Source organism: Dioscorea cayenensis, chromosome 17, assembly GCF_009730915.1.
Source record: "Dioscorea cayenensis subsp. rotundata cultivar TDr96_F1 chromosome 17, TDr96_F1_v2_PseudoChromosome.rev07_lg8_w22 25.fasta, whole genome shotgun sequence".
In the NCBI taxonomy this organism is placed as follows: Eukaryota; Viridiplantae; Streptophyta; class Magnoliopsida; order Dioscoreales; family Dioscoreaceae; genus Dioscorea; species Dioscorea cayenensis.
The window spans coordinates 125,722-139,734 of NC_052487.1; the positions used below are offsets into that span (position 1 = coordinate 125,722).

Here is a 14,013-nt window from a genome sequence, read left to right on the forward strand (position 1 = left end):
ATATTTTTAAAGGATTGGAAGGGGTATTTATAAACTTGAGAAACCTCTTCACATCACAACTGCTATGAAGTGAAAAGACGTGAAAACGTTCAAAAACAATCATTAAAAATACTTTATTATTTTATTTTATTTTATTTTTTTGGGAAATTTATGCAACAGATCTTTCCTAGATTTTGATCTCCCTTCAATCCAAGCTTTGTTGAAAAAAACATGAGGAATGAAATTTTTATTACGTCTACCATTGGGAACCAAGTGAAATAATTTGGTATTGGAATCACCTTCTTAGAGGCTAGTAATCCTAAAGCAATATTATTTCCAGTATAATTCCTCCTGAGTTAGAATAGAGGAGAGCTCCAATCTTAAATGAGCAAGGTGCTTAGATTCGGCACTGGTAAAGGGTCTACTTTCACTACTGTAATCTAGAGGGTCTAGTTCCAACAAAAGTGTGTTTTTATTCAATCTTAAAGACCCAAAAGTCTCTGTAGACCATTTACGAAGCTTTGCTTTCGAATAAATTAATTTTTTAGAAAGAATAAAAACATCACAACCTTCAGTTGTTGGAAATATAGTACCACATCAGTTATGTGATAGAAGTGTAATGGGTTTATATATAAATATAGGGGTAGAGCCATTAAGTCTTGAGACTTTTTGGTGTAAGACCCCTAAGCCTATATAGAGCCCATATAGAGCCCACTAGTACCAAAATATAAAATCTAACATGATATCAAAAAAATATATATAGTGGAGCCCATAATATATATATATATATATTAAAAAAAGACCTTTGAGACACAAGTGGTGTACAAATCCATGTGAGTAGGACCTCCATTAGTACCAAAATATAAAATCTAATAGGATTAAATTCTGTCCACCGACTCTGTAAAAGCCCAACACTCCAAACATTTTTAAAATATGTGAAGTTGCATCCTGTTGTAAAGGTGAGATTAAGGCTCTTCCCACCTTAAATGCACGTAGAATTAAAACTGTTATGAATTGTGAAACAAATGATCTATTGCAGTTTAATTTTGCAATTGAGCTAGATTATCAAATGGAACAGAGAAGGTTATACTGAAAGACTCAGTTGCAAATATCAAACACAATTTGAAGTCTTTTGTTACTCCCCCAACACTGGCGACTTCGAGGAGACGTACATTAAATGTTGAAATGGATATTGTCATTAGCATACGTTTTCAAGGCAACAAAAGGGAGCTGTGAAAGACTTGGACATAAGTGAAAGACTTGTATTTTATTCAAAATTTATTTATTTTTAAATAAATTTTTCAATGAGACAAGACCAATGTTTTTGTTCTTATAACCAATCGTCTTTTTTTTTAAATCATTCCTTTTTTTTTATATAAGTGGATAATTATTTATTATTATTATTTTTTTTTTTGTCATGATGCTGACTATTGTATATATGTACTTTGACAAAAATAAATAAAATAATAGAATGTCATCAAACTATGTCATGAACTATGTTTCTTTAGCCGACCACTAAGCAAGAACCACCGAGTTTTCAACTTGAAGGGAAAAAAATATAAAAAAAGTTTGAGCAGGCTGGGAAGCTTCCTTGCAATCGAAAATGTGAAAGTTCCTGAATAAGCTCTCTATTAATTCCTTTGTAGCTCTATAGTTTGGAGTAAGAAGAAGAAAGATGGCTGTTGAGGCCGTGATACTTGCAGTAATTGGGTGGTTCTTGGCACCAATTATTGCCAAAGGTATGCAGTTCATGATGACAAGCAAGAGCAAACAACCATCACTTGGAACTCATCAAATCACAGCTCAAAATCAATGTACCTGCCGCCCCCCTGAAACCCATATCATCTCTCGGAAGTCAACTGATATGAATCAAGAAGGTATCCAAAAAACACAAGATCAACATAGCATCTTGCCGGCCAGTACTATCACCAACTCTCAAAATTCGATTTGTCATTGTCACCACCGTCTTCATCAAGAAGTATCCGAAACAACAGAAAATCAACATAGCAGCTCGTTCCAGACTTTCATCAACTCTCAGATTCGTCAATTGTCATCTTCATCTTCATCTTCATCAGGAAGTATCAGAACAACAGAAAATCAACATAGTAGCTCGTTCCAGACTCTCACCAACTCTCATATTCGTCAATTGTCATCTTCATATTCATCAGGAAGTATCCAGACCAGCATCTCGCCGAACACTATCATCAACTCTCAGGAGTCGATTTATCAGTTGTCACTGCCATCTTTGTCAAGAAGAAGACTCCGAAGAACACAAAATCAACATAGCATCTCGCCAGACACTCTCATCAACTCTCAGAAGTCAATTAGTCAATTGTCATCTTCATCTTCATCAGGAAATATTCGGACAACACAAAATCAACATAACATCTCAAAAGACACTCTCATCAAATCTCAGAAGTCAATTCGTCAGTTATTATCTCCTTCGTCTTCATCAGGAAGTATCCAGACCACACAAAATCAACATAGCACCTCACTACAGGCTCTAATCAACTCTCTGAATCGTCAATTGTCATCTTCGTCTTCATCAAAAAGTATCCGAACAACAGAAAATGAACATAGCATCTCGTTTCAGACTCTCATCAATTCTCAGATTCGTCAATTGTCATCTTCGTATGCATCAGGAAGTCTCCCGACCACACAAAATCAACATAGCATTTCGTCGAAGACTCTCAAATTATATGTATTTAATATATATGTATATATGATATCTGTGTTATTGTCATCAAATCAGTACAAGGGAGGCGGACCCAGTAGAGGTGAGCTGAGTAGTCCCTGATGGTCGAGAGTAGTGCCGGTTCGTATTTTCTAGTGCTTATGTACTTTGAGACTCTTAGAGACCTCATCTCTTCTCTAGGAGTAGTCATGTCTGTTTTTCTGTTTTCTCTACTTATTTGCTCTATGTCTAGTAGGCTATATATTTTATTATGTTGTTTGTTTTAATTGTTCTTTTGGGTCACTATTAGTGTAGTTGTCTAAAGGCACGTTTGTCTTCTAGTTGTGTTATACACTATTTCTAATAAATATAATTTATCTGTTTTATTAAAAAAAAATCAGCACGAAGACCAAAGAGATTCCAGAGCGATGGTGAATGGCTGTGATCACTCCATGGCCGTGCATATCTATCTTCCTGCTTCTCTATTTTTTTTTCTATGTTTTTTCTTGTATCATGTATGTATGTTTGTATGTGTGTATAGATGGCAAGTAACTATGACACGTGAATGTTGTGTCCTGATATTATAACGGGTTTGTTGGCTAAAGGTTAATTCGGATCTGGTTGTTAGATAAAGAGAGAGAAAGTGGAACAAGTCGATATGCTTGAACACCAAACATGATCAGTGACCCTTTGAGTCTACATATAGAAAAAGATAAATATACATATACGTCTATACATACATATACATGTATACATACATATGCAATACAATAATATATCTAACACCCCCCCCTCAAACTCAAGGCGGATCGTGCGTCTTGAGTTTGGATAACATGAATAGATGGTGATCACGTGTCTGCGCCTTCGTGAAGAAATCAGCCACCTGGACCTCTGTAGGAAGATAGTGAAGTGACACAGTCTGGTCACATACATGACATCGTGTGAAATGGGCATCCACACCAATATGCTTCGTCAGCTCATGCTTGACCGGATCTGCAGCATTCTGAAGGGCTCCAGTACTATTACAATGAATAGGAATAGGAGATATGATCGGTACACCAAAGTCCTGTAGAATCGAACGCAGCCAAAGCACCTCCTGGACAGTAGAAGCCAATGCACGAACCTCAGCCTCAGCACTAGACTTGGCAACAGTAGGCTGTTTCTTGGTCTTCCAAACAACAAGAGAAGAGCCAAGAAAGATACAATAACCAGTGACAGAGACTCGATCATCAGGAGAACTGGCCCAGGTAGCATCAGAATAGGCCTGCAACTGAAGAGTGGACTGACGTGAGTAGAACAGACCACGAGATACAGTACCACGAAGATATCGCAGTACCCGAATAAGATGAGCATAATGAACAGAAGTGGGTGCCGCAACGAACTAATTGAGGATGTGAACTGCATGGGAAATGTCTGGACGAGTGACGGCTAAGTAAACCAAACTGCCAACCAGATGCCGATAGCGAGAAGGATCAGGTAAGGGAACCCCATCAGAGGCACGAAGCTACAAATGTAACTCCATCGGTGTAGCAGCAATACGGGTATCAGTCAAACCAGAGCGAGCAAGTAGGTCATGAGTATAACGCTGCTGACAGAGACGATAACTATCAGGATGAGAAGTAATCTCGATACCCAAGAAGTAACGAAGTGGACCTAAATCAGTCATCAAGAAAGTCTCACATAACTTCTGTTTTACAAAGGCAATGTGAGCAGAGTCATCACCAGTAAGGATCATATCATCGACATATAGAAGAAGAATGGTCTGCCCATGAGAGGAAGAGTGAATGAAGACGGCCGGGTCATGTATGCTCGGAATGAAACCAGCAGTCTCAACCACTGTACTGAATCGCTCAAACCAGGCTTGTGGAGCCTGTTTGAGTCCATAAAGAGCGCGGCGAAGACGACAAACAGACCCCGGAGGTACCCGAAGGCCAGGGGGAGGAGTCATGTAAACCTCCTCCTTCAAGTCCCCATGAAGAAACGCGTTCTTCACATCAAGCTGATGAAGAACCCAACCACGAACAGCAGCAACAGCAACCAAAGTGCGCACAGTATGCATGTGGGCTACTAGGGCAAAAGTCTCCTCATAGTCGCGACCATACTCCTGCTGAAAGCCACGGGCAACCAAACGCGCTTTATAGCGCTCGAGAGACCCGTCAGAACGAGTCTTCACACGGTAGATCCAATAATAGGTGATGGGAACGGCATGAGAAGGAAGGGGAACAAGATCCCACGTATGAGTCCGAGTCAAAGCATCAAGCTCCTCTGCCATGGCAGTCCGCCACTCAGGTAATCAAACTGCCTCCCGGTAGGTACCTAGCTCAAAGACATCTGAAACACTGGTGCTAGCAGAAGCAAAACAGACAGGGGGATGTAAAGTAGAGTGATCACGTAAATAATAAGTGTGAGAGTGTACCTCAGGAGCTGGATCGATAGTAGGAGAGGTGTCAGAGATGACCGACCGAGATGGAGGCTTTACAGGATCCCGACGGTGGTTTGTGAAACAAACAGGTGGATAAGCAAGAGGAAGCGAGGGAGGAGGGAAAGACACTGCAGGAGACTCAACAGATAAAGGAGGGGAAGAGACTACAGGAGACTCAACAGATAAAGAAGGGGAGGGGTCAAGAGAGGAATGAGAAAGAAACTCGGACAGAGGGTTGAATGATGGAGAAAAGGAAGACACATGAGTATGCTGAGCTGAAGGGGCAGGAAAAAGGAAGGACAGAGGCACAGAGGGAAATGTGGACTCAGTGGAAGAAGGAGAAATATAGAAAGGTGTGGACTCATCAAACGTGACATCACGGGAGATGCGAATATGACGAGTGACGGGATCATAACAATGATAACCTTTATGCTCAAGGCTATATCCTAGAAAAACACATGAAACGGATTGGGTTGTTAGCTTTGTTCTCTCCCGAGGTGAGAGCAAAACAAAGCAACGACAACCAAAAACACGAAGATGATCATAGCGAGGAGGTGTCCGATGAAGACACTCACCTGGACTTCGACCATTAAGGTGAGAGGAGGGTTGTAGGTTAATGAGATAAACAGCAGTGCTGACAGTTTTAGCCCAAAAGTGAGGGGGAAGAAGAGCATGTGTCGTCTCTAAGATATGACGATGCTTACGTTCAGCGACCCCATTCTGAGGATGAGCCCCGGGGCAAGATAACTGAGGCAAAGTGCCTTCAGAAGATAAAAAGACACGAAAGGCGTGAGAGGTGTACTCACCGCCAGAGTCAGACCGAAAGGTCTTAATAGAGGCAGAGAACTGGGTGTGGATCATAGCAGAAAAAGAATGATAAATAGACAATAACTGGCTACGGTGAGGCATAAGATAAAGCCAGGTGAATCGAGTGTAGTCATCTATAAAAATAACATAATAGCGATGACCACCTTTAGAGACAAAGGGAGCAGGACCCCAAACATCAGAGTGAATAAGTTCGAAAGGAGCAGTAGTTTGAAACACACTCAAAGGATAAGGACGTTGGAGTTGCTTACCAAGTTTGCAGCCAAGACAGACGACATCAGAAGGAGGAGAGACATCTCCTAATACGCCATGACGAACAAGAGACGACATATGAGACGGACATAAGTGGCCAAGACGATGATGCCACCTATGATGAGATTGAACGGTAGTATAACAATGATGAACGGGTTCAGGTGAAGATGGAAGACGAAGGGAATCCAATGCATAAACTCCATTTTGACGACGGCCAGTTCCAATCACCTTCCCACTGTGATCCTGCACACAACACGAGGTACGGTCAAAGATAACCTGACAATCATGATCAGTAAGCTGGCTAACAGATATAAGATTCATGGATAAACGAGGAACATGAGAGACTGAAGGAATTGAGAAATCACTAGAAGAGAAATGACCAGTAGAGGAAATAGGAAGAAGTGTGCCATCAGCAGTGCGAACACGAGTGACGTGAGATGGTGAATGGGAATGGTGCAAATGAGTGGCATCAAGGGTCATGTGGAGAGAAGCACCAGAGTCAAGAAGCCAAAGAGGACAGAAACTACCTGAAGCAGATTGAGCAACCTGAGTGAAAGTCGCATGTCCAGTAGAAGAGATGGAGTATGCCAGATAGGAGTAGGAGAAGTCTGTGTATAGTGAGGTGTTGGAAGAAGAGGTGGAGCCGGTGAAGAAACAACATGGCGAGTGACGTGCGTAAGTCCTCGCTGTTCGCTCATCTTTGGCCTTAGAGGAGGCATAGAGGAATCAAGGGGAGGAGCCTGGAAGGAAGTAAGAGAGGATACCAAAGGTACAGAAGAAAAATGAGAGACAGTCAGAGCACCGTCCTCCCCTCTGAAAGAAGTCTGAGGTCGTGTTCCCTCAGTACTACGAATAAAGGCTGGTGCATAAGTATTCATCTTCTTTTTTTTTAACAAATCAGAAAATAAATGCTGATACTATTGAAGAGAGAGAAAATAAAATAAAATAAAGAAAATAAAAATAAAATTTCAAGAAGTGGCTAACAATTGGGCGTGAAAACCAATAAATGCTGATGTTGACTATGGCAGATTGGCGGGAGGCTTTAATGCAAGCTTTATATATATATATATATATTTTATTTATTTATTTATATAGTAGGCCCCAGCATGCTGTCTCCTTTTATTTGTAAAGATGCTCAATGTAAATCAAACTCTTGGAAAAAGAATGCAAGAGTCCAAAGAAATATGTATATATATATATATTGTAGCTCCGGCGTGGGATGGTGTGACTGGTAGGCAGGTGCGACTATAGGCAAATAGGGAGACAGGCGACGGTGTTCCTGCTCGGGCACCGGTGTGACTGCGGTGCGAGTGATGCAGCTTGATACTGGCTGGGCTTTTTTTTTTATGTGCAAAATGTACAAAGGAGAAGATGAGATGTGGGGGGGTGGAGAAGATGGTGTGACCGAAGAGGAGGATGACTAAAGAAGGAGAAGAAGGACTTGTAATGTATGCGCGAAGAAAGAGAAGATGGGATGGCAGAAGTTAGGGGTGGAGAAGATGGTGTGACCGGAGTAAGGATGGCCTGAAAAAAAAAATTTTGAGAGAAACAAGACAGAGTAATGTTTTAGAAATAGTAATATGTAGATCTGGCTTGAGGAGGCTGCACACAGTGAGAAAGAGGAGATCGGTGGTGGCCAACGACGATGGCCGGTGGAATCTAGGCTCTTGATACCATGTTAGATAAAGAGAGAGAAAGTGGAACAAGTCGATATGCTTGAACACCAAACATGAGTGACCCTTTGGGTCTACATATAGAAAAAGATAAATATACATATACATCTATACATACATATACATGTATACATACATATGCAATACAATAATACATCTAACACTGGTTAGCTGGATTATAAATGTCTATATTTTCGTTTATGTCAATAGTACTGCATGTGTATGGTTGCATCGAAGTTGAGTAGAATTAAAGAGGACGAGATGATGCTCAAACAATCAACCTATGCCAAAAAGATGTTGTTCCAATTCGGGATGGGTGAATGCAATGCAACCAAACATCCCATGGAGCATAAACAACATTAGCACAAAAATAGTGAAGGGGAGCTTGTAGATGCTACGGAATACAGGTGTGCCAATATTGGTTGCCTTAGGTATCTACTTCATACAAGGCAGGATCTCTCCTATGCCGTCAGATTGGCAAGCATATATATGGAGAAGCCCACCATGATGCGTCACAAGGTGGTGAAACAAATATTAAGGTATTTAAAGGGTACAATTCACTTTGGGTTGGTGTATACAAGAGGGCAATGTGAAGAAAAAATTTCTGGCCACACAAATAGCGATTTGGGTGGTGATCCTGATGATAGAAAAAGCATAGGAGGCGTGGCATTCTACATCAACAACAGATTGGTCTCGTGGAGCTCACAGAAGCAGGAGACCGTGGCATTGTCATCCTATAAGGCCGAGTTCATGGCGGCAAATGCAGCGGCTTGTCAAGCACTGTGGTTGTTAAGTTTGATCGGTGAATTGACAGGATGCACACCCAAGCCAATGACTCTATTTGTTGACAACAAATCTGCCATAGCCTTGATGAGAAATCCGGTGTTGCATGGTCGCAGCATGCATATAGACACACGATTTCATTTTATTCGCAAATGTGTTGAAAGATGGCAGGTTAAGGTGGATTTTGTGAGTACTAAAGAACAGAGAGCGGACATTCTGACAAAGGCACTGACAAGCGTAAAATTTGTTGTCATGCGACATCTGCTGCGGGTGCGTGATCTTGAACTAAATCTGGACTAGGGGGAGAATATCAGCTAATAATCCAGATGAGATCATCTAAGTGGAAGATGAGAGGTTATACTTAATAAATTAGAGGTTATGGAATATCTATACATACTATTAAAATAGATGTATAATCTACTCCGAGAGTTTTTCAAAGAACAATTTTAATTTTTTTAATAACATTTAAGTTTTTATTTATATTACTTATAATATTAATAATTGAAAAACATTTATTACACCTAATTATTTATGCAATAAATATCCATAAAATCTTTAAAATTCAAAGTATAAAATAGTTTCTATGGTAGGAATTATTTAATTATATTATTTTATATATGATATACCTCAAAACTCCTCACAAAATTTTAAAAACTCCGAAAGCAGAGAAAAATGCCTAGTGAAAAGTCATGACATTATAAAATATGAAGTTGATAAGTCATGAGTTTTTATGTTTGAGTTTAAAAGAATTAAGTGTAGGAGTTTTTAGAATACTAAGAGTCCTATAGATAAGCTATCATTGATGAATTTATGTAATAAGAAGAAAACCAAGAGGAATAAGAAAAGTTACAAGTGCAAAAGAGAACATTGTCCCAATAAGCTCTTCTTTGTCTTTCTCCTTCTTGAGTGAGTGCTTCAAACACTGTAAGTGTCTGGGCCTGAGATCTCTAAGAGAGATCTGAAGCTAACACTCATAAACTCTCAGAAGTCAATTCGTCAATTGTCATCTCCATCTTCATCAGGAAGCATTTTGAACAACACAAAATCAACTAGCATCCCAAAAGACACTCATCTGTGTTTTGTTGTTATGAGATTAATGCATTATATATTTAGGTACTCTTGCACAAGCTCAATATGACCTGGAGAAGATCTTTACTTGTTTAGGTTATATATTCATGATATATTGGGATTAACTTGTCTGGGTATATATATTAATTTTATTGATCAAGAACTAAAATATATTTATTTTAACTCATGAACTTCATAAACTTTTTTTTTTTGTCTAATATAACAGCTGATATGGCCAGATACATGACATATTTGCATAAGTGCACTTTAAATAAAAAGAGACAAAATAAATAATTTGCCAAATTTTTAGTGTCATTTATAGTTATTAATTACTTTAATTAGTTTGATTACAAGTCCAATTAGACAAGAAAAAAAACCATGTCAGTAATATATTATATGCAACATTATATTATATTATATATATAAGGTGGGGAAATTGCTAATATAAAAAAACATAGGTGTTGTTTGTTTGCAAGGAATGGAATTGAGTAATAAGGGGAAATGGATTAGGAATGAAAGAAAAACTTTGTTTGATTGTGAAAGTATAGGAGACTAATTCATTGAAAATGAAAAAAAGTAAAAAGAAGAAATATGTGAAAAATGTCTCTTATGCCCTTATTAAGTGAATATTAAATAAATAAATATATTAGTTAATAATATTATTTTATTTGTAATATGTTGTTATTATTATTATTTAAATTGTTTTTATTTTTTATAATTAATTTCATAATTACTCTTCATTATTATTATTGTTGTTTTTTTACAACGTTATCATTTTATTTTTGTTATTTTATAATTAATTTCATTTTTTTGTTTTTATTATTATTGTTTTTTTATAGTATTATTTTATTTTTAATATGTTATCATTATTATTTTTTACAATGTTCTTAACATTTTTTTTCTAAATATAATATATATATATATATATACAAAGAAAAGGACAAAACATGATGGAAAAACAATTGAAGTCAAGGGTAAAATGGACATTTCCAAATCCTGATTGGGCAATCATCAAGAAAATTGGAGGAATCCCAATAAGGGTTCTCCCCTCATCTCATTCGTCAAAGACTTCTCCCTCGTTCCTATTCTTTCCAACCAAATAAGGAATTGGACTCATTCTCAATCCAATCCCACTCCACTCCTTGCAAATAAACAACACCATAGTGTCTCAAAATAGTGGAATATTATATAAATTCAATTTTGTAGGCTATCTGAACTAATTGATATTAGATTGCCCATCTGAATTGACAGAAGCCTTTGGTGTGGTTAGTGGGCTTGATCCAAAGGACACTGCGCATCGGGATTTGTGGACCCCACTCCAAGTAACTTGGTCAACTTTGATTTTTCTTTCTCACATCTTCATTTCAACCACGATTTTCTTTTCTTTCTCGAAGCATATAAGCTCCATCCTTGCTTTTGCCTCTAACCTAAAGCCATACTTCCCCTCTCTGATAACCATGCCACGCGATGTCATCATCTTAATTTTTAAGCTTCAAAAAGAAAGTATAATAGCCCAAAAACTTCATTTACCATGGGTCTACCATCTCTGGCAAAATATGTGAGGACTTGGAGCTCTTTCATTTGTATATCTTGGGAACCATGAGAGGTTTCAAGTGTTGTTATGCTATGCTTCTTTTACGCAAGTCTTTTTAAACTTTTATGCCTTTTAAAACCCTTCTTGCTTCCTTCAACTTTAGGTTGCTAAATCATGGCATGTTTTGTAGCCTTTAAGTTGTGGTTCTAATATGTTAATTTTCTTTCTTGGTTGTAGTTGTGAATGCTACGTATTACTTGATAGCATGTGTTACTTGTCAAGTTGTCTAATTGCCTAGATTTGAGGATACACACAAAGTGTTTGTTAAAATGTCAATGCCCTTAAAAACTTGATTTTTGGCTATTGTATGGCCAAGTGATCTTGTGGTTGGATGTGGTTTGAAGCTTAACATTTGTGGTTATCCTTAGTAATTGTTGCTATTCTTTGTGGTGGTTCAAAAGCCTTGGAGTAGTAGGTGTACTACAATGGTCCATGGTTTGAATTCTTTTTTGTAAATTGGTTTTGTGCAAATCTTAACTTCTTGTTGATTATATTTTTGGTTGTTCCTTCCTTGATTAGGTTTTTAAGTGTTGTTTTGTTTAGTTGTGCATTGTTGAAATTACTTAAATTACCATTGTTAAAGTTTGCTAAGTCTAGTTGTTCTTAAACGTTTAAGTCTTAGATACATCTACCTATATGCTAATATAGGTATATATGTATTTCTTCCCCTTCAATAGCATTTGCTTTTACCTTGGCATTATGAGTTACCTTGTCGTGAGCAAGTTTTTGCTATAAGATCTTCTCTCTAAATTCATGCTTATTGTTGTGTTTTCCTTGATGCTTATTGGTTGGGTTTCAATTTAGTGTGTTGTTTAATGACTAGAAAACCTTGTTTTGATGCTTAGTTGTAGAATATTGTTGGAGTTATATTTGAAGAGTTGCATGAGTTGATCATTGCGGTTTTGGTCCCTCTTTGACTTTCATGGCTACTTCTAGTATTTTTGGAAATCTATTATATGAAACGGTGTTTCAGTACAATATTATAGATGCGAGATCTGTCTTTATATGATATTTGATATATGTGATTTATGTTCTATCCTTTTAATATGCATATGCACAAGCTTTGCTATATATATATATATATATATATCTGTGTGTGTGCGTGTGTGTGTGTTTGATATCAAATATGAATTTTGAACTCTACATGATCCCCAAATATTTTAGTGGATTGCTTATTGGGATATCAAGTTCATAAAGTTGTTTTTAATTCTTTTCAAATAAATAAAAGTTCGGGGATGTAATTTAGTGGGCCATCAGTCTCTTTTCCCCAGTGTAGTTGAGTTGTAAATTCTATTTTGTTGTAGCTCTTGAATTACATATTTAGAATTTTATGTATTTTTGTTATATGTAATTCATGGCTTTATGAGATTGTATTTTGCTTTGAGTCAAGTTTTAGGCTTTGCGTGCCTGTGGGGTTTCTGTCTTGTGGGTGCGCTACCGTTTGTCTGCCGCCGAGGCGAGTTCAAGGCATGACATGATTCAACTTACTTGCGGGTATAATTAGTGGGCTTGATCCCAAGGACAATTTGCATCTTATGTGAACTTAATTGCTGGTATGGTCGGCTTGGAGAAGGCCCAGGAGATATGTTGTCCTTAATCTACACTTTGTTAAAGGTCACTATTGTTGACATATAAGTATATATATATATGTGTGTGTTTTAGTGCACTAGTAGTATCATATATGAAATGCAAAAGTATATTAATAAATACACATTTTTTGTGAGAGATGAAATCCAAAAGGAAAAGAGTTTATGATTGATTATACTTTTGCAAGATACATGCAATATATATACTTATCATATATAAGTATATATATAGGGGAATATGTAAACTGGGATGTCCATAGAACATCCCTAGTTTTAAAAAGAAAAAGAGAGAAACAGGATGAGATAAATACGGAAAAGTTGGTGTGCAACAGTAGTATAAACGGTAACAAAATGGATTGTACTACATATGAATGGGTGGGTGTGTTGTTCTTGTTGGTTTGTTTAGCTTAAACTGTAAATCTAGTGGAAATAGAATTCAACGTTTATGATTAATTGAATTGTTATGCTAATCATGATCAAATGATTCAAATGATTCAAATCAAATTACTATGCATCTCATTTTCATTTAGATTATGATGTCACTGTGGAGGTGATGATTATGACTTTTGAAATTCAACTGTCGTGACAAACGTTTAGCGATTTAAAATTTACGAACGTTCATAGATGTCGCGTTCTATATATATGTGTGTTTGATTATGTTTTTGTATTTTTCTTTTATTTTTGTGTTAGTCTTTGTTGTTATCATCTCTTCCATTCCAGTGGAAGCTTAGTTCCTTAAATTTTATTTTTTTTATTTTTATTTTTTATCATCTTTGTATTAGCCTATGTTCATCAATGAAATGTGATTTATCCGTATTTATATATAAAAAAAATTTAAAAAAAAACACTGTGAAGATCACCTGTCATCTAGTCTTTCAAGATTTGGCTAAAACAAAATCTCAATACTACTGTGTATATACTTTTAAAAAATACTGTATATCAGTTTAAATAAATGAATAAACAGTCTTAGAAATAAATTATAAAGCAAGGTAATACAATAATTTTTTATGTTAAAAAAAAGGGGCATTGACGCTGGACTTTGAATTTTCTGTTTATCCCTCACAATCAAGAGATGAAATTAAAGAATCAATTGTTTTTGTGAGTGTTATTGAGCACAACCAGATTTTGATCAAACCCAACTTGGGTCCACATGGTGA

The 14,013-nt window shown here is 37.0% G+C and overlaps 1 protein-coding gene and 1 long non-coding RNA gene across 2 annotated transcripts; both read left to right on the forward strand.

Moving 5' to 3' along the window:
• The first annotated feature begins 1,654 nt into the window (after positions 1-1,654).
• Positions 1,655-2,776, forward strand: LOC120280424 (putative protein TPRXL). The gene has a single exon (XM_039287269.1). The coding sequence runs from the start codon at positions 1,655-1,657 to the stop codon at positions 2,774-2,776; it is 1,122 nt and encodes a 373-aa protein (XP_039143203.1).
• Positions 2,777-11,102: 8,326 nt separating this feature from the next.
• On the forward strand, positions 11,103-12,995 carry LOC120280941. Its single transcript, XR_005542453.1, has 2 exons — positions 11,103-11,234; positions 12,661-12,995. It is a non-coding gene; the product is annotated as an uncharacterized LOC120280941 (long non-coding RNA).
• The last annotated feature ends 1,018 nt before the right edge of the window (positions 12,996-14,013 follow it).

Excerpts from the sequence above, each read along its gene's own strand:
- LOC120280424 (XM_039287269.1), top strand. The coding sequence starts at position 1,655 with ATGGCTGTTGAGGCCGTGATACTTGCAGTAATTGGGTGGTTCTTGGCA.